This window comes from Panthera uncia, chromosome B1 (assembly GCF_023721935.1).
Source record: "Panthera uncia isolate 11264 chromosome B1, Puncia_PCG_1.0, whole genome shotgun sequence".
NCBI lineage: Eukaryota > Metazoa > Chordata > Mammalia > Carnivora > Felidae > Panthera > Panthera uncia.
The window spans coordinates 106,865,281-106,889,948 of NC_064811.1; the positions used below are offsets into that span (position 1 = coordinate 106,865,281).

A 24,668-nucleotide genomic window follows, 5' to 3' on the forward strand; every position below is an offset into this window, starting at 1 on the left:
AGGAGCTCATTTTAAAGGAAAGGAGTATTAGTTTTCATTCCTTTTTGTTAACTATTTTCATAGACAGACTTTATGGATACACAGGAAATCATTTTAATGTAAATATTATAGTAAAAATGAAAAAACAATAGTTTTGCTAATTCGTGTCTCTGACAAAAATATCAAATAAAAAAATTATAACCAAAGCATGCTGGAAAAGTGGCTGACTCCCTGTCTGAGGTAGGGAAAGTACAAGATGAGAGAGGAATATCATTTATGCAAAAAAGCTGCAGAGACATTATGAGAATAAAAAAAACCCGATGGTAGTAGGTTGTAACAAAAAACTAAAGAAGACCAATGAACCACAGCGATATTAAAAAAGGAGAAAAGTCTACCGAAAACTGACAGCTAATAAATGTATAAAAATGATATAATCATTTGTAATCACTTCTTATAACATTTACTTCAGGCAAAGATTATTAATGGATGCTAAGACCACTGGATGATAACTTTTGGTAGAGAGCATAACTGTACAGTCTTCAAGTATCTCCCCCAGTTATTTATAAAGTTTACAAATGGAGAGTTCTGGTCTTACCACCATAACCATGTTGTCAAGCTTAGCTTCAACTAATGCACAACCTGACATTATAGCTTCCTGACGTGATGAAGTGGAAGATAACATTATCACTCTGCCAGAAATGACCTGAATCGAATCAAAAAGAAATGATTACAAGAATCCATATGTGGAATATTCTGGATTCTACAAAGGATTCTTTGTCATACACAGAGGAAGACAGAGGACTGGGTTACATTGAGGGAGATTACAGAGACATAGTAGTCAAATGCAATGATATATAAATTTGGGTTGGATCCTGAATTTAAAAAAAACAAAAAGCCATAGCCCGCATTGGGCTCCACATACAGCGTGGGGCCTGCTTGGGGCTCTCTCTCCCCTTCTCTCTCTGCCCCTTCCCTGTTTGCATTCTCTTGCTCTCATAATAAATAAATAAACTTTAAAAAACAAAACAAAAAAACCCAAAACCAAAAAAAGCTGTAAAGGATATTTTAGGAAAATATGAGTATAGATTAAAAATAATACTGATTTTTTTTTAAGGTATGGTAATAGCAGTATGATTGTGTAGTAAAACGTCCTTTCTCAGGGAGAAAAAATGCCAAGATATTTAGGAGTGAAGTGTCATGATGTCTGCGGTGCATGTCCAAATGGCTGGCAAAAAGAGTGCATATGTATATAAAGACAGATGGAGTGTGTGTGGCAAGACATTAAGAATTATCTTGCTAAAGGGTAAATAAGTGTTCACTGAACAACGTTTAACCTTTTTATGGGTTTGAAAGTTTCTAAAAATAAAAAAATACACAATTAATGGGAAACAATTATTCACAGTGATTGAGGGTAGAGCTCAAGAATCAACAGACTTGTATTTACATCTAGTTCTGTTACTTCATAGAGGTGGAACCCTAAGCAACCTAAGTATTTTGGTTTTAAAAATGTTTTTTTTTTTCATTTTTAAAATGGTTTTTTGTGTTTTCTTCCTCCACAATTCATGTTATACTTTCAAACTTTACCACCCCACTTATGAACTGATCCATATCCATACCAGAGAAAAGGCAACTAGATATAGATCTTCCTTGTCTCTTTATATGAACGTAAACCTACATTGCTCAGACAATTTCAACTTCCATAAGCCTTACAATTCAAACCAACAAACAACTCATTATTTTAACACAAAAATATCAGATTTAGTCTTGATAACAGACTTGAAAATAACAACATAATTCACAAATTGTATAAGTGCCAGCATTATGTGATCAAAATAATGCTGGGCTTAGTATAGCAGGAGAAGGTACAGGTGTAAGTTCTGGCTTTAATTAGTATGTAACTTTGAGGGAGTCAATAATCTCTTGGAAGCTTCAGTTTCTTTACCAGTAAAATAAGAGGTCAAACCAGATTTCTCCAGTCTTAAGCTGCTCTAAGATACTGCAAGCCAACAGGTTTTTTCCTCTTAACTTATGCATTCTAAGTTTCTTTCTGAGGCTTCTTCAGGTGTGTTAATCTTCACTATATTCCTAGCCTAACCCTCCCCCCCCCCCTCCAAATTCTTCTACTCCCACCCAGGCCCATACTAGCTAAAATGGTAGGGACTGCTTTCCTGAGATAATTTTTATTTGAATTGAATTTTTATTTAGCACAATTGATGCAATTAGCTGATAGTTAATTAGTTATGTCCATCAGGCAAAAACTTAGGTAATATTTAGTTGTAAGTTGTGAAATTCTGTAAACTTTTGAATTTTAAATAATTTTGAAGTTTAAAAACCCCTTACTTCCTTCCTGGTTCTTAGGGTAACATCTTGCACAAGCCGAGACACTGTTTCTTTCATTTTCTCTATATCTTCTTCTTTTTGCTTCTCCTCAAGTAGAGCCTTCAAAAAAATAATCACTTGATGTCATTATAGATCACACCGTTATTATTAAAGGTAACATAATAAATGGTTAAAAAGCTATCCAATAATCACTTTGTGGAAAGCAAACATCTTATGCTAAACTTCTGGGATATCTCCACTTGGAATCTTGCCTAATCTGTTACTTTCCCTCACCTTCTCACCTGACTTTATCCTAAAAATTTATTATTTTCCTCTGGTATTTATTTCGGCCAGGGCCATCACTCTTCTAACCCCTAGAAATCTTAAGAGTTATTTTTCAATTTTCCTTTTCCTTTACTCCCTATACAAAATAAGTCATCAAGTCTAGGTATTAAAGTCTTGGAAAAAAATCTCTTGGACTTCCCCTTCTTTCCATTATTTGATATTATTCAAATTATGTCCCTTGTCACCTCATTCCTTGATGTTTCTATCTATCCAATCATTTTCATCTCCCAATTAAAAAATATTCTTATAATCCTAGTTCTGTTGTCAGTCACACTCCCATTTCTCTGCTTCTCTCTGGAGTAAAACTCTAAATTCTGCACTTGCTCATCTCCAATACTTTTTCTTACACCAACTCCAATCAGGCTTTCAACCATCCATTGTCTCCATATTAATAACCTGTGAGTCAATTCTGAGTAACTATCTTATTTGATCTGCCAGCAGCATTTGAGATAACTGATTTCTCTCTTTTCTTTGTTTTATTTTCTTTATTCAGCTTTTAGAACACCACAGTATGGGTTTTCCTCCTAACTCACTGATCACTCCTTTTCAGTCTGCATTGCTGTTTCTTCCTCTTCTTCTAAACCTCTTTAAAAATTGCACTATCCATCAGAGGGGAGATGGGTGGAGGGATGGGTGAAAATAGGCTACAGGGATTAAGAAGTGCACTTGCGATGAGCACTGGTAATATCTGGAATTGCTGAATCACTATGTTGCACACCTGAAACTAATATCACACTGTATGTTAACTATACTGAAATAAAAAAAACAAAATTGACTACCCAAGACTTAAGTCCTTCATCCTTCATTTCCATCTATCCTTTTATAGTTTAATTCAGTATCATGGTTTTAAATATCATTTATATGCTGATAACTCCCAAATTTATACCTCTAGACCAAATATCTTTCTGAGCCTGGAAGTGCTCCAATTCTAGGCATGATTGAATCTTTTTTTTTTTTTTTTTATCATCATATAATAAGTGGCCCTGTGTTTTGACCGTACTATTTTCCAAAGATTCTATACACATTCCCACCTGTTTTTTTTCAATTGTTTAATAAATTTCCTGCTGTTTAAATAGGTAAGCTAGTAAGAGGTACAGCTGTTTTTTTTTTTTTTTTTTTTTAGGTAGAATTAACAATAAGGTGTTATATTAGCTTCAGGTGCACAACAGAATGATTCAACAGTTCTATACATTACTCAGTGTTCACCATTAAGTGTACTTTTAATTCCCTTTACCTATTTGCTCCATCTCCCTACCCACCTGCCCTCTCTCAACCACCAGTTTGTTCTCCATATTTAAGAGTCTGTTTCTTTTTTTGATCATTTTGTTTTTTAAATTCCACATAAGTGAAATCATATGGTATTGTCTTTCCTCTGACTTATTTCACTAGTATTATATACCTTCTAGATCCATCCATGTTGTTACAAATGGTAAGAATTTGTTCTTTTTATGGCTGATTAATGTTCCATTGTATATATATACAGCCCATCCGTTCTTTTTTTAATTTAAATTCAAGTTAGTTAACATATAGTGTAGTAGTGGTTTCAGAATTTAGTGATTCATCACTTTCATATAACACTCAGTGCTCATCCCAACAAGTGCTCTCCTTAATGCCCATCACCCATGCAGCCCATCCCCCACCCAACAACCCTCCAGCACCCTGTTTTTCTGTATTAAAGAATTTCTTATGATTTGCCTCCCTGTTTTAATCTTATTTTTCTTTCCCTTCTCCTATGTTCATCTGTTTTGTTTCTTAAATACCACATGAGTGAAATCATATCCTATCTGTCTTTGACTGACTTATTTCACTTAGTATAATACACTCTAGTTCCATCCATGTCATTGCAAATGGATTTCATTCCTTTTGATTGCCAAGTAATACTCCGTTGTATATATATATACCACCTCTTCCTTATCCATTCATCAGTTGATGGACATTTGGACTCTTTTCATAATTTGGCTATTATTGATAGCACTGCTATAAATTATTGATAGCACTGCTATAAACATTGGGGTGCATGTGTCCCTTCAAATCAGCATTTTTGTATCCTTTGGATATATACTTAATAATGCAATTGCCGGGTTGTAGGGTAGTTCTATTTTGAATTTTTTGAGGAACCTCCATACTGCTTTCCTGAGTAGCTGTACCAATTTGCATTCCCACCAACAGTAAAAAAGTGTTCCCCTTTCTCTGCATCCTCACCAACATCTGTTGTTGCCTGAGTTGTTGATTTTAGCTATTCTCACAACACCAAATCTTTATCCATTCATACATGGATGGGCACTTGGATTGCTTCCATATCCTGGTTATTGTAAATTATGCAGTAACAGCTGTTATGATGTAACCACTTTGTGTGGGAGAATAAGACAATGAGGAAATAGAGAAGCATTATAAGAGAACTATAACACACTGTGTTTCATGTCTGTTTGTGTGATCAGTTGAGAGAACCCCTGGCTTTGGAATAAGCAACTGAAGGTTGCTTAAACTGAAGGTGGGATTCCTCTAACAATTAAACAATGAGTCAGGAGGGAGCTTAATATGCAGCCATAACCAGTCTCTTTAAGGGTCTGTTGACTTCGGACCTGAGTGAGCAGATTTGAGGGATAGGCAATGAGTATTGTCACTACTTCTCTGTCCATTGTTGTTTACAAAAAATGTTCATCTTTAGTGACCGGATGTTAACAATGCTCATATGACTAGGCTTCAGAGGGGAAAGATAAGTAATTCTGTCCTGCTCTTAACTGTTCTAGCTAACTTAGAGTTAAGAGCAATTCCCAAGAATATTATGTGTATGTTGTGCCTTTCAACCATCCTAAGAGACAGTATGCAAATCACAGATGGGATTATTAGCAGAAAGGCATGACAAGCATTTTGCATTCCCAGTTTAAATAAGGATATTATTTCTTTTTTATTTATTACCTTCTTAATATGTGATTTATATCGCTGGTTTTGTTTTAATAGCCTTCTTGGAAAACCTCTATCATGTTAAGAGGAAATATAAATAAAGTATTTCCTGTGTACTCCCCATATTTCCCAGTAGAGTATTATGCAAATGTTAGGTATTCAATAAATGTTGGTTAAATGAAGTAATGATTTAATGATCTCTACATAAAGGAGGCAACAACATCAAAACCAAATCCATCCACCTGGTGACTTCTATAAACTATACACCATTTATATGGAAGTGATAAAACAAAAAAATATGATATGTGATACACAGGAATCACAATTGTTAGAGGGTTAAAAAAAAAAACAGTGGCGTGAAGGTTCCAGTTAATAAATCGTTACAGCTAAATTTAATTCCTGTCAATTAAGCTTCTGCTCTATTAGAGTAATTATGTAGGTGATGAAGGGGAAATCAAGATGAGTAAGATTGATCTGATTCAACCGAATAAAATATAGTATATTGTAGTAAAGTGCTATAATAGCTTTTTTAAAGTATGAGACTATAGGGGATGAAGATTATTCACATAAGGATTGGAGACATAAAGTCTGATATAAAAGTTTTGAGAAAGGGTTGACATTTTATCATCTTTTTAAAAAAATTTTATCATTTCATTTCATTTCATTTCAGCAATCTCTACACCCAACATGGGGTTCAAATTCATGCTCTTCCAACTGAGTCAGCCGGGCATCCCTATTTTATCATATTTTGTGGTTAAGTCTTACCATGAAGAATACAGTATGTCTATCAATGCAGAGCACAGCAATATTATTTTCATATGTTTATTCTGTAGTTACTGATTTCCTTATTATTAGGTCACATGGAGGAACTTACAGTATTATATTATTTGTAAACATGTTTACTAGTTTTCTTACCTGATTTTTTTGAAGGTTAGCTTCTTCTAAGAGCTGCATGCTATTTCTGGCTCTTACAATAGCTTCATATTTTTCATTTTCTAATTCATTGCACTTTGCTTGTAATTCTCTGGTCTGTTTTTCCAAATGTGTTTTTTGTTCTCTTAACTGAGTGGCTTCTTGCATTGCTACACAGAGTCTAAAAGTCAATAATCACATTGTGAAAGTTAAATATCTTTAAAGGGAAGAAGGAAAATAGGAGATTTAGTGAGCATCTAGTATAGAACAAACACTATTCTGGTTACTTTCATATGTATTTTCTCATTTGATCTGCACAAAAGTTTTGTAAAGTAGGTTTCATTATTTCCATCTTAAAGAACAACAGACCCAGAGAGATTAAGCATGTGATTAAGTCCATATGGCTAATGAGCTGTAGTGCTGAGAATGAGCCTAGATATTGATTCTAATTATGTTACACTTTTTACAGTATCACATTACATTATATAATCACAAGACAATGTTTTAAAGCAAATCCTTAAAGAATAAGTTGTTGTTTCTATTTATATTGTCTTCTAAAAATTTTCTTTTTTTGCTTGGCTCCCTTTTCCCACTCTCTACTCAATTTAATGTTAATTTACTAATGTATACCTTTAAATATTTTTCTCCGTGTTCATAAAATTGTATACACATATATATGCGTGTATACACATAGATAAGCATGCAAAGTACATATACATCGGTCCATAGGTATTTAAACATAATTTTTTTGTGTTATAAAAATTAAGATCATAGGGTGCCTGGGTGGCTCAGTCAGTTAAGCACTGATTTCGTTTTAGGTCATGATTTCACAGTTTGTGAGATCAAGCCACAAGTTGGTCTCTGTGCTGACAGCATGGAACCTGCTTGGGATTCTCTCTCCCCCTCTTTCTCTGCTCTTTCTCTCTCTCTCTCAAAATAAACATTAAAAAAAATTAAGATCATAATATACACCCTTTTCTGCACTTGCTTTTCTCATTCAATATCTTACAGAAATCACCTCAAGCAATACATCCCAAAGCTCTTTCTTTTCCTGGTATGATGGATGGAACTTCATTTTACTATTAATTTGTATTTCCCTGAATACTGGAGAGCTTAAGCACATTTTTAGTTTGTTAGCTATGTGAATTGTCCTCTTCGAACTTCCTCTTCATATCTTCTGCCAATTTTTTTTTTCTGATGGGTTATTTGCTTATTCCTTTATATGAACTCTTTTAATATTAAAATATAAATGCTCAGGTTGTTCTGTATGCTACAAATATTTTTCCAAATCTACTTTTTTGGTTGTTGCTGCCTACTGACTATTTAGGAAATTTTCACTACACTAAAAATGTTCACTTTAATATAGCTAAATTTGGCTTTATCTTTCAGCTTCCAGGATTCATTTTTTAATAAAGACTATCTCCCTCATTAATACATTGCTAATGTAATTTCATAGATTTCCTCAAAAGATTGCTATGTCTTTAATATTTTTAACCAGTAAATCTTAATGCATCTGGAGTTTACTTCTGAATGTAAGAGAGGAGTCCAATTTAACTTTTTTTCAGATTGATGGCCAGTTGTATGAATACCATTAGTAACTGATGAAGTAAAATTATCCCTTTAACATACTAAAATATGCAAAAATAATGATTTACTTATGGATTATCATGTCTCCTTGATCTATTGGCCTATTCTATACCCAAATCATATCAATTTGATTATGACTTTATAATAGGTTCTGATACATTGTTGTTGCTGTTGTTTGGTATATCTGCTTCATTCATTTTTTTAAACTTTTTTAAAAATGTGTATTTATTTTTGAGAGAGAGAGAGAGAGAAAATGCAAGTGGGGAAGGGACAGAGAGAGAGGGAGATACAGAATCTCAAGCAGATTCCAGGCTCCGAGCCATCAGCATAAAACCTGATACGGGGCTCGAACTCATGGACCATGAGATCATGACCTGAGCCAAAGTGAAACATTTAATGGACTGAGCCACTTAGGCGCCCCTCTGCTTCATTCTGAATGAAGTGAGATAAGGTCTACTACCATTTTAGTCAGGGTTCTTAGCTGCAGTAGTAGAAGCCAACTCTAATTTACGCAGAAAAAAGGTTTATTAAAAAAGATATTGGTAAGTTCACAGACTTACTGGGAGAGCTGGAAAATCAAGTTTGAAGCTTTGTAGCAAGAAATATGCCTAAAACTTCACCACAGGATTAGTTGATTCTCTCATAAAGAACTATAATCTGGGGAATTACCCAAACATGGAAGGGAGATAAGATCCAGATGGCCCAAAATAATGATCATAACTATATTTTATCAAATCACCCTTTCATCAAATTTCCTAGCTTTTGCATCACATATTTAGCTATCTTATTACTTACTATACATAAGGTTATTAATGTATCTTTTTCAATATGGTGCTATTTTTCACTATATAAAGTCTCTCTTTGTTCTGTTTGCTGCTTTTTACCATGAAACCATACCTAGTATAATAGTAAGACTCACTCCTCCTTTCTTTTTTGTTTATAGTTGATAATATGCTCCACTAAAACCTTTACTTTTTTATATTTATTTATGACAGAGAGAGAGAGGGAGAGAGACAGAATCTGAAGCAGGCTCCACACCTAGTGTGGAGCCCAATGTGGGGCTCGATTTCACAACTGTGAGATCATAACCTGAGCCTAAATCAAGAGTTGGATGCTTAACTTACTGAGCTACCCAGGCGCCGCTAAAACCTTTATTTTAAATTTAAAATAAATCATCTTTCTTTCCTTGAAATCTTTGTTCTAATTCATTTATCCTTTGTTTTAGGTATTTTCTAATATAACATATTACTGGGCCTTACTTTTTAATCAAACTTTGCAAGTCTCTGCCTTTTAATGGAATTCAGTCCTCTCATATTTTAATGTGATGATTTATATATATGACATTATTCATTCTATTTCACTTAAAAATTTTTTTTTAATGTTTATTTATTATTGAAAGACAGAGAGACACAGAGTGTGAGCAGGAGAAGGGTAGAGAGAGGTAGAATCCGAAGCAGGCTCCAGGGTCTGAGCTGTCAGCACAGAGCCCGACGCAGGGCTCGAACTCACAAACTGCGAGATCATGACCTGAGCTGAAGTTGGTCACCCGACCAACTGAGCCACCCAGGCGCCCCCATTCTATTTCACTTTAGTTAAACATTGGTGGTAGAAGATGAAGCAGTCCATACCTCTCCCAAAGAGGTATAGGGCACATGGCACTTTACTAGCATTATTAGTTGACCCATTTGCTTTACCATGGCATCCTCAGGGTCAAGCAGAGCAAGTAACTCATGAAAGGCATATGCCAACTTCATCTCTTAAAAGCAGGCTTTGTTTAGGACTGTGTGCATTCCAATCCTCAGACAAGTCTCTCTGACGCTCACTTCCAGGCCTCACTAACACTCATGTCAGAAAAAGCCTTGCAAACAAAAGATTCACATGCATTCAACAGTCTAGCAGCCCCAGCAACCACTTGGCTCTGTAAAGTCAGACTGGTGTTAGGAGTCAAGTGGAATTACAGTAAAGCAGATTCAGATAATCAGTTTCAAAATATATAGGTTTTCACAATTTTATAACATAAAAGGTGTATTACTACTATTCTTACTCTAATAAAAGCGCTTCTACATGCTCTATAGCCAAATCTTGCAAGAATCCTGTCAACTTGCTAAAATTGGGTCCAATTCCATCTTTGTAATAATGGTAACAACAAGGATGACAGCAAAAACTTGTAATAACATTCTTTGTGCTATGTACTTTATGTTAAAGAAAACATAATCCTCAATATCTTCAACAATGCTGTGAGATAGGTTATATCATTAACTTATGAGATAGGATATAAAGTTATAGTACATAAAAGATAGGAGATAGGTTATATCATTACAATTATCTTATAGATGAAGAAACAGTAGTACAGAGAGTAATCAACATGCCCAGGATTATTTATCTAGTTACTGGTGAAACTGGAGTTTGAACTTAGTCTAGGTCCAGAGCCAGTGTTCCTAGTAAATATACTATACTCCCAAATAGAAACTTCCACTTAAATGGTACAGATCCAACTCACAGATCTATGTATCTATAACTACACAGCAGGGGGCGGTCATTTCAACTAAAGTTGGGGATCAGAAGACATACCAAAACCCAGGGTATTGAGTGAAAGTTTGAATATTGAACATCATTACTTCCAGACTCCTTCTTCAACTTTGGAATACACTCACGCTTGTGCATTTCTACTCAGCCCACAGCAGAAGATTAATGAATCCTACCCTGGGAAAACTGGCTCAAGAAAGATTCTCATATATGGGGACTGCCTAAGGAAAAAGCCAGCTTACTGACTAAACATAATAAAGTCTGGCAGATCCCAACCCATCTATACACACTTAGCTTCCTATCTGCTTTCTGGGGTCTTACTCTTTATTTTTAACTGAAACATATTTGATATACAACTCTGTATTAGTTTCAAGTATACAACATAATGATTTGGTATTTTTTTACATTGCAAAATGTTCACTGTAGTAAATTTAGTTAATATATATCACCACATACAGCTGTGATTTTTTCTTATGAAAACTTTTAAGATCTATTCTCTTAGCAACTTTCAAATATACAATACAGTATTATTATCAATAATCACCATGTTGTACATTACATCCTATGATTTATTTCTTTTATAACTGGAAATTTGTATCTTTTGACCATTGTCTCCCATTCCATCCCCTACCCCCTCCCCGGCAAACACCAGTCTGTTCTCTATCTATGGGTTTGGTGTTTAAAGATATGGAATGCTTCACAGATCTGCATGTGGGCCATCCTAATTTTCTCTGTATTCCAATTTTTAGTATATGTGCTGCTCAAATACTTTGGTGTCTTACTATTAAATATCAATGGATAGAAAGGATCACCAAGCATTTGAAGAAAGACAGATGGGCAAACAGAACAAAAGGAATGTAGAGAGAACACAGATAATGCAGATAGCAGAAGAAAACCTTATAAGATACATATTTAATACACTGAACTAAGATATAATATATATTAAATAAGAAAAGCTACTACAGAAAAAGAAACAGAATAAGAAATGGCTCTTTAAAATAAAATTTATGATAACTAAAATATTCAACAGATGGGGCACTTGAGTGGATCAGTTGGTTATGTGTCCAAATCTTGGTTTCAGCTCAGGTCATGATCTCACAGTTCCTGAGTTTGAGCCCTGCACCAGGCTCTGTGCTGACAGCATGACTGAATCTGTTTGGGATTCTCTCTCTCCCTCTCTCCCTGCCCCTCCCCTGCTTGCTCATGCACGTTCTCTCTCTCTCTCTCTCTCTCTCTCTCTCAAAATAAATTAATTAAAAGAAAAAAGTCAACAGATGGCTAGTTAGAAGAAAATTTAAGGAAACCTCCAAGAAAGGAGAAAATCAATGAAGGAATGGAAAATCAGGGATAAAAGATAGAAAAATTAGGTAATCAATCCGTAAGGTCCAATATGAAACTCATATTAAGTTCAAGAAAAAAGAACAGAGGAAAAAATGACTAAAACCATCAAATGAAAATTCCTTGAACTGAAGGACATGAATTTCTAGACTGAAGTGTTCCCAGTAAGATGAATGAAAAGGGATTCTCACTGAATGTGCACACTGCAATTTTAGAACACTGATTGTGGTGGTGGGGGTGGTAGATGATCCTAAAAGTCTTCAGAGGGAAAAGAAGAGTCAAAGAGAAAATATTGGAATTTTGAATGACATAGGAATTTTTTCCCTACATCCAAAGGCTAGATAATATAAGGAAAATGTCAACATTCTAAGAATAAGTGATTTAAAACCTTGGATTTCCAACCTATGATTCATTACTCAAGGAACTATCAAATACCTTTGAAACAGGATAAAAATATTTCTAAATAAGCAACATCTTAATAAATGTATCCCATGTATCTTCAGGAAGCTGATGAATCCATCAAATAGGTATTTGGTGGTATCCATCAAAATGAGGGGGAGTTAAGAAAGAAAGCAGCATTCGTGGGGATGCAAAAGACAGGCTTCAATATAGGAATGGCAAGAAGGAAATCGCAGGACCTAGTGAATTAAAGTTTTAAAATGAGAGTTGCATCAGTCCTAGTAGTGAACAGTTTGAGGCAGAGGATGGAGGACACCAATGGATTTCTTTAAGAAAAGGATGTAATGGCAATGACCTCATGTGGTTGACCAGATTGAGAGTCATTTTAGAGCTTTGATAGAGTATTTAGCCAAGAATGAGTATAAAGTACATAGAAAACTTACTATGTGAAGAAATGAGATAATTAATAAGAATGTATTTCTCATTATAATGCTTGTGGTACTATACGATTTTGAAACAATGCATATATATTTTCCTGATAAAAATAAAATTAAAAATGAATAAAGCCAATTTGTAACTAATATATAAAAACCACCTTACAGAAATAATATAATTAAATAATTTTATTTGGTCAATATTAAAAAAATACTCAGATTAGTTTGAAAACATTTCATAATAAACCAAAGAGCTATAATTGTGGGAAAGATTTAAGACTTATTCTTTGTAACACTGAAGACTGCTTTATTCTTTGTGACAGTTTATTAGACTTTATTCTACCTTGTTCTATTTCATTAAGACCATTAAAACAATTAAGATCCAAAAACCATTTTTTACTGTTCAGAATTCTCATAATTTGTTAGTCTAATAAGTAGACTAGTTCTCCTCCAAATACTTGTTCATTCTATTAAATCCTAAATCTTATACAAGGTAAAGGTTGAAAGTGAAAAGAATTGTGAGTTTTCTAGAAAGAAGTTAACTTTACTCTGAAAGAAGGGGAAGATTTGAGAAAGTAAAATAATAAGCATGGTGCTAGGTTCCCTATATATTCTTATCTCATTTAATCCTAAAGAAACTACAGCTAAGTGAGGTTGGTTAACTCCTCCAAGGTACAAAGACAGAATACACTACAACCAGAAATCAAAGCAACTTTGCCTCTAAATCTCAAAATCTTTCTCCTCCAACAATTTATATTCCTGTCGCCAAATAGCCTCACTTCGAAAATATCATCAAATTAATCTTCATAAAATATTAATTTCATCATGTAATCCTGACTCAAGAATCTGTAATACATCACATGAAATCCAAATTTGACTATCTCCAAGGCCCTCCATATTTTCTCCAACATATTCACTGATTTCCAATGCATGGCCTTCTACTTAAAATCGAGACCATATTTCAACATCTTTAAAGAATTTATGTATTCTATTATGCTTAGAGTAGGGATAGAAAATAAAAAGCTGAACAATGATTGGAACGAAATTCACTTTCCACCAGTCACATAACTGAAGGTTTTGTAGTCCTATTTGCATAATCTCATTTTAAAAGAAACATCAAATTTAAAAATATGAAGAGGTAACTTAGAGCAATTCAACTCATTTAACTTCTGCCTTATTCAAGCTGAGCATATACAAACCAGCAAAATATTTCCCAGAGAGAACTGTCATTCTCTGGAGGTAATTAATTCCCAGGATCCATGAATCATCTAAAAAGGGGAATGGAGGGGATCCTTTCTTTGAAAGACAAAGGAAATGGATTAATGCTTCTCAGATGTTTGTGGCATTTGAAAGAATCACAAAGAATAATTTTAAAAATAAATAATAATTTTAATAATGCCAAAAAGCATTTACTGAGGCAAAAATGTCTTTGATTTTGTGGAACAAAGATGACCATTAAAAAGCTTATCTTTTTTTTTTTTTTTTAAAGTTTGTTTATTTATTTTGAGAGAGAGAGAAAGAGAGAATATCCCAAGCAGGATCCATACTGTCAGTACAGAGCCCAACATGGAGCTTGATCTCAAAAACTGTGAGATGACCTGAGCTGAAGTCAACAGTCAGACGTTTAACTGACTGAGTCACCCAGGCGCCCCCAAAACATAGCTTTTCTAACTGCAAGTTCCATTAAATAAGATACATTTACACCTAAAACATACTAGCTAAATATTGTTTAGAAACACATATCAAATATACTAATAACTTTGCTTTCTCCTACATAAAATACAAGAGATTTTTAAAGTTTAAAATATATAATTGTTTTTATTCTAACAGTAATATTAGTTTAACAGCTCTAAAAGGAAGCCAATGTAACAATTTCCTTTTCAGAGGTGGCTAGCTGAATATTGGACTTTAAAAAAATATCCTTAGATTTTCTTATATAGGCAGTGATCTCTTCTTACAGAGCTATTTGGTTAGATCATATTATAGCTTTATATTAAAAGCAAAACAAAATAAAACAAGAGTAACAAAAAACCACAAACTCTCAACATTAAAAAGACAACTAAAAGCACTGCTGAATGAAAAAAAAAATGAAAAAAAAAACCCCAAAAACCTAGGTTCTTTATGATTCAATGCTATCAGAATCAAAAGGAATTGATACTCATTATTCAGTTAACTGTCTCAAGTCTCTAGCATTTTTCATAGCATAGAATAGCCACTAAGATAACAGAAATGAAAATCTACAATCACAAATTTTTTTCTCTAAGGTTAACACAAAGAAGTTCAGGAAAGCAGCAGTACAATAAATCAATCAACTGCTGAAAAGTTTAGATAACTGAAAAACAAAAACCCAAGACCCTCGTACATAAAATTATAACTCCTTTCATCACAAGTTAGTAGTTAAAATCAATTAGTTCTCAACCTGCTATGAGAAAATAATATTTTTATTACTATTTTGAAGCACAGGAAACAGAAGGTTAAGTATACTAATTTTTCTTCTGAACAAACAATAAATTAGCCATGGACTAGAATGGAGATCTTGATTTTTTTTTTTTAATTTTTTTAAATGTTTATTTATTTTTGAGACAGAGACAGAACATGAGCAGGGGAGGGGCAGAGAGAGAGGGTGGCACAGCAGCTGAAGGAGGCTCCAGGCTCTGAGCTGTCAGCACAGAGCCTGACGCGGGGCTTGAACTCACGAACTGTGAGATCATGACCTGAGCCGAAGTCGGACGCTTAACCGACTGAGCCACCCAGGCGCCCCAAGGAGATCTTGATTTTTAATGTGCTCACGTTAGCAGGCTATTTATGAGATTCCAATCAGAGTAGATTTTTCATTTATAAACTATAAAGTAAATTTATGGGCTGTGGTCACTGTATCTTTAATGGATTACAAATGACGATTTTTAAGTCTCTTAAGGAAATAGATAACAATTAAAAACAACCTACAGATACATTTAAAAAGTAGTCTAGACCTTCAACGACAACTGAAATTACTGCTCCAGAAGGTTCCAGGGCAAACATCTATAATGATTTCTTGGGTATTTTTTTTTCTCTTGTGTGTCTACTTAGTAAGTAGGTTCTACCAATTAGTTTTTCTATATAATTTTTACCCAACTTTTTCTGCTTTAAGATGGAAAGAACATTTTCATTTGGGGATTCACTTAACTTGACAATGACTGGGGAAAGGGTAAGACAGAAATGGTCTTTGAATATACATTCAAAATATACCAATATTTTGAACATGATTTTTTAAAATAAATAATGTCCAGTGAATCAGATTTCAAACTTACAAGTACAGTTTGTTTAGCACTATAAAATATATATTCTAGAAAATATCATAAACTGAAATTCTAATGTGGAATACCTTTTGAAGGTAACAGAGAAAGCTAGATGTATTTAACAATTTACCTTGTTTCTAATTGTTTTATACTAGATTGTAACTGCTGTAAACGCCTATCTGATGCTTCCTCTCTTCCCTGGGCAGACAACATATCCTCCTCCTAGAAAATAAAGAAATTGGAATCCTGAGTATATGAAAATATAATACATCATTATATAGCATAAAGAAAAGAATTCAGTCTATAAAGGTATTATACTTCTAGAATTTATTATGTAAGTTTAAAGAAGGGATAACAGGGGTACCTGAGTGGTTCAGTTGGTTGAGACTGACTTTCAGCTCAGGTCATGATCTTGCAGTTCACGAGTTCAGCCCCATGTTGGGCTTTGTGCTGACAGCTCAAGGCCTGGAGCCTGTTTCAGATTCTGTGATTCCCTCTCTCTCTCTGCCCCTCCCCCACTCATGCTGTCTCTTAAAAATAAACATTAAAGAAGAAACATTAATAAACATTTAAATATGAGAGCCATCCATGAAATATGTTTCACTAAAAAAATTCTGTAGCATAGTATTTATGGTATGACTCATTTTTTTAAATATTTCTTTTTTTTTTTTTTTTTAACGTTTATTTATTTTTGAGACAGAGACAGAGCATGAACAGGGAAGGGGCAGAGAGAGAGGGAGACACAGAATCCAAAGCAGGCTCCAGGCTCTGAGCTGTCAGCACAGAGCCCGACGCGGGGCTCGAACTCATGGACCGTGAGATCATGACCTGAGCCGAAGTCGGATGCTTAACCGACCGAGCCACCCAGGCACCCCAACTCATTTTACATTAAACAAAATTTAAGTATATGCGTGCGCACACACACACACACACACACACACACACACACACACAGAAAAAAGGTCTTTACGCTATAAATAATCTGTTACCAGTTATTACTTCCTAGGGATTTGACTGCAAGGTAATTTTGTATATCTCTTTATTGCATATTTTGTATATAAATTGTGCTTTTCTTTGTGTATTTCTATGGTATTTGCATTTTTATGAATAGCATGCACTACCCTTATAACTAGAAAAATAATAAAGTTGAATTTTTAAACAAGTAAAAAAGAAAATCAGCAATAACAGTTTAGAAACAAATCACACATATACTAAATAAAAAAGGGGGAAGAGACCTATTAATTTTATATTAGAAAAACAGTAATCAAAAGTCATTATAAGTTTCACCAATATTTCAATCTACTTCTATAGTGTAAGTCTAACAAAACACAGCACAAACTGTATGTAGATAATCAGCCTTTAGAATATGCTCTTTTAACGTGGTTATACAGCATCCTGTTATAATCACAGGATATTTCTTCTCTGACATAGCAACATTCTGAAATAAATTGGTTTGATTGGCACCACCTTAAAAAAAACCCTTGTTGATACTTCCTTGTCTTCTGTTGTATTAAACATTTTTTACATACCATTTTAATTCCATTGGCTTTTAGCTATATGTCTTTAAATTATTTTTTAGTAGTTGCTCTGGAGATTATAACATGCATCTTTATCTTATCCCAATTTATTCAGAGTTAATGTTTAACTCATAAAAAACATTTGAACCTTGCAGGAATGTATTTATTTCCATGTATCATCCTAGTCTTTAGTGCCATTGTTATATTACATCTGTGTACTTTATAAATCCATCACATATACTGCTCAATTCTGCTTTAGTCAATTTTTTAAAAGTATTAGAGAAAAGAAAAATATGTACATATATTATCTCATATTTATAATTATTATTGCTCTTATTTTCTCCCTATATCTGAGTTGCCATCTGGTGTCATTTCCTTTTAGCATAAAGAATTAACCATCATCATGCTTTGAAGAATAGCTCTGCTAGTGACGAGTTCTCTGTTTTGTTTATCTAAAAATGCTTTTATTTTCCCTTTATTTTTAAAAGCACAGTTTCACTTGACACAGGATTCGTAGACAGCATTTTTTTTCCTCTAGCACTTCACAGACTCTTCCAATGTTCTCTGCTTCCAAGATTGTTCTTTTTATTACTATGTTTTTAAATTTATAACCAAGTTAGTTAACATATAGTGTAATAATGATTTCAGGAATAGAATTCATTGATTCATCACTTACATATAACAGCCAGTGCTCAACCAACACATGTCCTTAATGCCTCTCACCCATTTAGCCCATCCCCCACCCAGCACCCCTCCAGCAACCCTGTTCATCCTCCATATTTAAGAGTCTCTTATGGTTTGTCTCCCTCTCTGTTGTTGTATTATTTTTGCTTTCCTTCCCTTATGTTCATCTGTTTTGTACCTTAAATTCCATGTATGAGTGAAGTCATGTGATATTTGTCTTTCTCTGACTGATTTCCCTTAGAATAATATACTCTAGTTCCGTCCAAGTTGATGTAAATGGCAAGATTTCATTCTTTTTGGTCACTGAGAAATATTCCATTGTCTATAGATACCATATCTTCTTTATCCATCATCAGTCGATGCATTATTTCGGTTCTTTCCATACTTTGGCTATTGTCGATAGTGCTGCTGTAAACATTGGGGTGCATGTGCCCCTTCGAATCAGTATTTTTGTATCCTTTGGATACAGATACCTAGTAGTGCAATTGCTGGGCTGTAGGGTAGTTCTATTTTTAACTTTTTGAGGAACCTGCATACCGTTTCCCAGAGGGGTTGCACCAGTTTGCATTCCCACCAGCAGTGCAAAAGGGTTCCTCTTTCTCCACATCGTCGCCAACATCTGTTGTGGCCTGAAGTGTTAATTTTAGCCATTCTGACAGGTGTGAGGTGGTATCTCATTGTGGTTTTGATTTGTGTTTTCCTGCTAATGAGTGATGCTGAGCATCTTTTCATGTGTCTGTTAGCCATCTGGATGTCTTTTTTGGGAAAGTGCCTGTTCGTGTCTTTTGTCCATTTCTTCACTGGATTATTTGTTTTCTGGGTGTTGAGTTTGAGAAGTTCTTTATAGATTTTGGATACTAACCCTTTATCTGATATGCCCTTTGCAAATATCCTCTCCCATTCTGTTGGCTGCCTTTTAGTTCTGCTGATTGTTCCCTTCACTGTGCAGAAGCTTTTTACCTTGATGAGGTCCCAATAGTTCATTTTGCTTTTGTTTCCCTTGCCTCCAGAGACCTGTCAAGTAAAAAGTTGCTGTGGCCAAGGTCAAAGAGGTTGTTACCTGTTTTCTCCTCAAGGATTTTGATGGCTTCCTATCTCACGTTTAGGTCTTTTGTCCGTTTTGAATTTATTTTTGTGTGTGGTGTAAGAAAGTGGTCTCGGTTCATTCTTCTGCATGTGGCTGTCCAGTTTTCCCAACAGCACTTGCTGAAGAGACTGTCTTTTTTCCATTGGATATTCCTTCCTGCTTTGTCAAAGATTAGTCGGCCATATGTTTGTGGATCCATCTCTGGGTTCTGGGTTCTGTTCCATTGATCTGTGTGTCTGTTTTTGTGCCAGTACCATAGTCTTGATGATTACAGCTTTGTGAAATAGCTTGAAGTCTGGAAATGTGATGCCTCCAGCTTTGGTTTCCTTTTTCAGGATTGCTTTGCCTATTTGAGGTCTTTTCTGATTCCATACAAATTTTCAGATTGTTTGTTCTACCACTGGGAAGAATGCTAGTGTGATTTTGATAGGGATTACATTGCACGTGTAGATTGCTTAGACAGAATCAACATTTTAACAATATTTGTTCTTCCAATCCATGAGCATGGAACGTTTTTCCACTGTTCTGTGTCTTCTTCCATTTCTTCCATAACCTCTCCATAGTTTTCAGTGTATAGATTTTTCACCTCTTTGATTAGGTTTATTCCTAGGTATTTTATGGTTTTTCGTGCAATTGTAAATGGGATTGATCCCTTGACTTCTTGTTCTGCTGCTTCATGCAAGCAATTTCCATACATTGAATTTATATACTGGGACTTTGCTGAATTCCTGGCTTAGTTCTAGCAGTTTTTTGGTGGAGTCTTTTGGGTTTTCCACATAGAGTATCGTACTGTCTATGAAGAGTGAAATTTGACTTCCTCCCTGCCTATTTGGATGCCTTTTATTATTTTGTGTTGTCTAACTGCTGAGGCTAGGACTTCCAACACTATATTAAGTAACAGTGGTGAGAGTGGACATCCTTGTCGTGTTCCTGACCTTAGGGGGAAAGTCTCAGTTTTTCCCAATTGAGGATGATATTAGCAGTGGGTTTTTCATATATGGCTTTTATGATCTTGAAGTATGATCCTTAAATCCCTACTTTGAGGGTTTTTATAAAAAAATGAGGCTATATTTTGTCAAATAGTTTTTTTTTTTTGCACTATTGAGAGGATCATGTGTTTCCTATCCTTTGTTTTATTAATATGATTTAGCACACTGACTGATTTGCAGATTTTGAACCAGCCCTGGATACCAGGAATAAATCCCAGTGATCGTAGTGAATAATTCTTTTAATGTGTTGTTGGATCCAGTTGACTAGTATCTTGTTGAGAATTCTTGCATCCATGTTCATCAGAGGAATTGGCCTGTAGTTCTCCTTTTTAGTGGGGTCTTTATCTGGTTTTGGAATCAAGGTAATTCTGGCCTTGTGGAAGGAGTTTGGAAGTTTTCCTTCTATTTCTATATTTTGGAGCAGCTTTAAAACAATCAGTGTTAACTCTTCTTTAAATGTTTGGTAGAATTCCCCTGGAAAGCCATCTAGCCCAAGACTATCTGTTGGGAGATTTTTGATTACTGATTTCATTTCTTTACTGGTTATGGGTCTGTTCAAATCTTCTATTTCTTCCTGTTTCAGTTTTGGTAGTTATAGGTTTGTAGGACTTTGTCCATTTCTTCCAGATTGACCAGTTTGTTGGCATATAATTGCTCATAATAGTCCCATATTATTGTATTTCTGTGGTGTTGGTTGTGATCTCTCCTCTTTCATTCATGATTTTATTTACTTGGGTCCTTTGCTTTTTCATTTTGATCGATCTGGTTAGGGTTTTATCAATTTTGTGATTCTTTCAAAGAATCAGCTCCTGGTTTCACTGATCTGTTCTACCGTTTCTTTGATTTTGATATCACTGATTTCTGCTCTAACCTTTATTATTTTTCTTCTTCTGCTGTTTTTGGGTTTTATTTGCAGTTCTTTTTCCAGGTCTTTAAGGTGTAAGGTTAGGCTGTGTATTTGAGACCTTCCTTCCTTTTAGGAAGGCCTGGATTACTGTATACTTCCCTCTTATGACTGCCTTTCCTGCAACCAAGGGCTTTTGTGTTTTCATTTTTATTGGCCTCCAGATACTTTTTAATTTCCTCTTTATTTCTTGGTTAACCCATTCATTCTGTAGTTGGATTTCTCTAATCTCCAAGTATGCGTGGTCTTTCCAAATTTTTTCTTGTGGTTGATTTCAAGTTTTATAGCGTTGTGTTCTGAAAATATGCAAGGTATGATCTTGATCTTTTTGAACTTGTTGAGGGCTGATTTGTGCTCTACTATGTGATCTAGTTTGGAGAATATTCCATGTGCACTCGAGAATAATGTGTATTCTGCTGATTTAGGATGAATTATTCTGAATATATCTGTTAAGTCCATCTGGTCCAGTCATTCAAAGCCATTGTCTCTTTGTTGCTTTTCTGCTTAGATGATCTGTCCATTGTTGTAAGTGGGGTGTTGAAGTCCCCTACAATTTATGGTATTATTATCAATGAGTTTCTTTATGTTTGTGATTAACCGAGTTATATATTTGGGTGCTTTCACCTTTGGAGCATAAATGTTTACAACTGTTAGATCTTCTTGGTGGATAGACCTCTTATGATATAAAGCTCTTCTTCATCTCTTTGTTATAGTCTTTATTTTAAAATCTAGTTTGTCTAAGTATGGCTACTCTAGCTTTCTTTTGGCGACCATTAGCATGACAGATGGTTCACCATCCCCACTTTCAATCTGTATTGAAATATACATGTGTCTTATTTTCTTATCTATATAGATGTGTCTTGTTTTCTTATCCATTCTGATACCCTATGTCTTTTGATTGAAGCATTTAGTCCATTGACATTAAGAGCGAGTACAAAAAGATATGAATTTGGTGCCATTATGTTTCCTGTGAAGTTGGGAGTTTCTGGTGATACTTTCTGATCCTTTGTAGTCTTTGTTGCTTTTGATCTTTTTTGTTTTGGTTCATCTTTTCTCCACTCAAAGACTCCCCCTTAAAATTTAGTGGTTTAGTGGTCACAAATTCCTTCAGTTTTTGTCTGGGAAACTCTTTATCCCTCCTTCTATTTTGAATGATGGCCTTTCTGGATAAAGATTTCTTGGCTGCATAATTTTCTGATTCAGCATATTGAATATATCCTGCCACTCCTTTCTGGCCTGCCAAGTTTCTGTGGATAGGTCTGCTGTGAATCTAATCTGTCTTCCCTTATAGGCTAACGACTTTTTTTTCCCTCTCTGCTTTCATAATTCTTTCCTTGTCTGTTTATCTTATGAATTTGACTAAGATATGCCTTGGTGATGATTGGTTTCTGTTGAATCTAATGGGAGTTTTTTGTGCTTCTTGGATTTTGATGTCTATGTCCTATCCCAGATTAGGCAAGTTTTCCACTGTAATGTGCTCACATAACCCTCTGTCCCTTTTCTCTCTCTTCATCTTCTGGGACTCCTATGATTTGGATGTTATTCCTTTTTAATAAGTCACTAAATTCTCAAAGTCCTGCATCGTTCTCTCTTGCCTTTGTTCCCCTCTATTTTTCTGCTTCATTATTCTCCATAATTCTGTCTTCTGTATCACTGATTTGCTGCTCTGCTTGTCCATCCTTGCCACTGTGGCATCCATTAGAGATTGCATCTTTGTTGTAGCATTTTTAATTTCATCCTGACTAGATTTTACTTATTTTTTTCCCCCATAGATATGATTCAATGCTTTTTAAACCCCAGCTAGCCTTCCTGTTATTGTGGTTCTAAATTCTAGTTCAGACATCTTGCTTATATCCGTATTGGTTAAGCCCCGGGCTATCATTTTTTCCTGTTCTTTCTTTTGTGGTGAATTCCTTCATTTGGTCATTTTGGAGGAAGAAAAAATTAACGAAATAAAAAATAAAAATTTAAAATTTAAAAACAAAACAAAAAGTCAAATAAAGGAAGCTAAATCCTAGGTATGTTTGGTCTGCTTCTGGAAAGAAGCATGATAGACTATAGAAAAAAAAGGAAAGAGAGAAAAAAGAGGTAAGATAAAATTTAGAAATTAAAAAAATGTAAATAAAATAGAAGAAAATGAAATAAAGTGAAATAGAAAATTTACAATAAAATAAAAAATTAATTTTTTAAGAAAAAATAAAATAAAAATAAAATTTTCTCTTACTGTATGCGAGAAAAGGAAAAGGAGGAAAAAAACAAAGAAAAAAAACAATTTAAACAAAGACAGAAGAAAACAAACAAGTATATGAACCAGCAAACAGAATGAAACCTGAATGAAGTTACATCCAGTTTCCTCTAGAACTATGAAACACTCTATAAAGCATTCAGAGACTTGTGCTGGTCTTCTAGGGGATGTGTTGGGAGGGCATAGCTGGGCGGGGCTTAGTGTAACGGCTCCATTCTCCATTAGGTGGCACCACTTAACTTAATGGGGTGGATCAGTGTGGCTAGTATGCACACATGCATGTATACAGTAATGGTGGAAATGGCTTCGCCTAGCTTCCTAGTCTGGCACAGGAACTCTGCATTCTAACCAACCTATGATCAAGTACCCCTCCTTTGTCTTAGACCTCTGTCTACTCTGCAGCTTTATCCTGTCTGTGTCCAAGTTGTCAGCCTGCCAGGCAGCACCTCCCTCCATAGTTTTATCGCAGACATGGCTGTGTTTTAAAATCCCTCACTTCAGAGAACCCTGGGGCTTGGACCTGCTTCAACTCTCTCAGGCAGGGTCTCACTGATCAATGGCTGGGCACCAGCTTGCCTGAGAAAACGATTGTGTTATTGCGCAGCAGGAGAGGTTCTGAGATTGTGGCAATTCAAACACACAGCTGGTACCAGGTTTCACTGCACTCTGGTGTCTGTCTCAATACCAGCAAAGGTGGCTGCTCTCCGGGGTCCGCTGGGACCTTTGCCTGTGGGGAGGCTGTATGGACCCTACCTAATGCTCTCCAAGCAGGGGAACCACTTCGCTCCGTGTAGCACATGGACCCCTCAGACCCCATTGCCTTCTTCTGGGGATTTGCCCTTTTTCCTCACCAGACCACCGCCCAGCACTGGGCTCTGGAATTTCAGACTTTGTGCTCTAATGTTTATAGAATCCTAATGGTATTGAAACCCTCTCCTTTCTCCCCATAAGTCATTTTGGGGAACAGATTTCTTATTCAGCCTCTTGTGAGAGTTTTCACTCTTTGTCTTTCTCTCCAGCTACTTTCAGGGGGAGTACTTTTCCTGCGCTCTCCCTAGGCGCCACACTCTCCCCTGCCTTTCCCTGTCCTCTGCAAAAACAGCTTCCTATCCTTCGTGGCTGTTCTTTCCCTCAGTCTACCCCTCCACACCACATACCTGTCGAGTTCTGTGGCTCCAGTTATGCAGATTGTTGTGTTAAACCTCAGATCAGTTTCCTAGA

The 24,668-nt window shown here is 35.2% G+C and overlaps 1 protein-coding gene across 4 annotated transcripts in view; it reads right to left on the reverse strand.

Moving 5' to 3' along the window:
- SCLT1 (sodium channel and clathrin linker 1) overlaps positions 1-24,668 on the reverse strand; it is a 219,202-nt gene that overhangs the window by 90,635 nt on the left and 103,899 nt on the right. For all 4 annotated transcript variants that reach the window (XR_007457905.1, XM_049631174.1, XM_049631176.1 and 1 more), the window contains exons 11-13: positions 16,152-16,243; positions 6,463-6,640; positions 2,320-2,418 (exon numbers count right to left, since the gene is read on the reverse strand). Coding sequence is in view for 3 of the 4 variants with exons in the window: in XM_049631174.1 (XP_049487131.1) it covers positions 2,320-2,418; positions 6,463-6,640; positions 16,152-16,243 (369 nt within the window). In the remaining variant the exon portion in view is untranslated. The remainder of the gene's footprint in view (positions 1-2,319; positions 2,419-6,462; positions 6,641-16,151; positions 16,244-24,668) is intronic.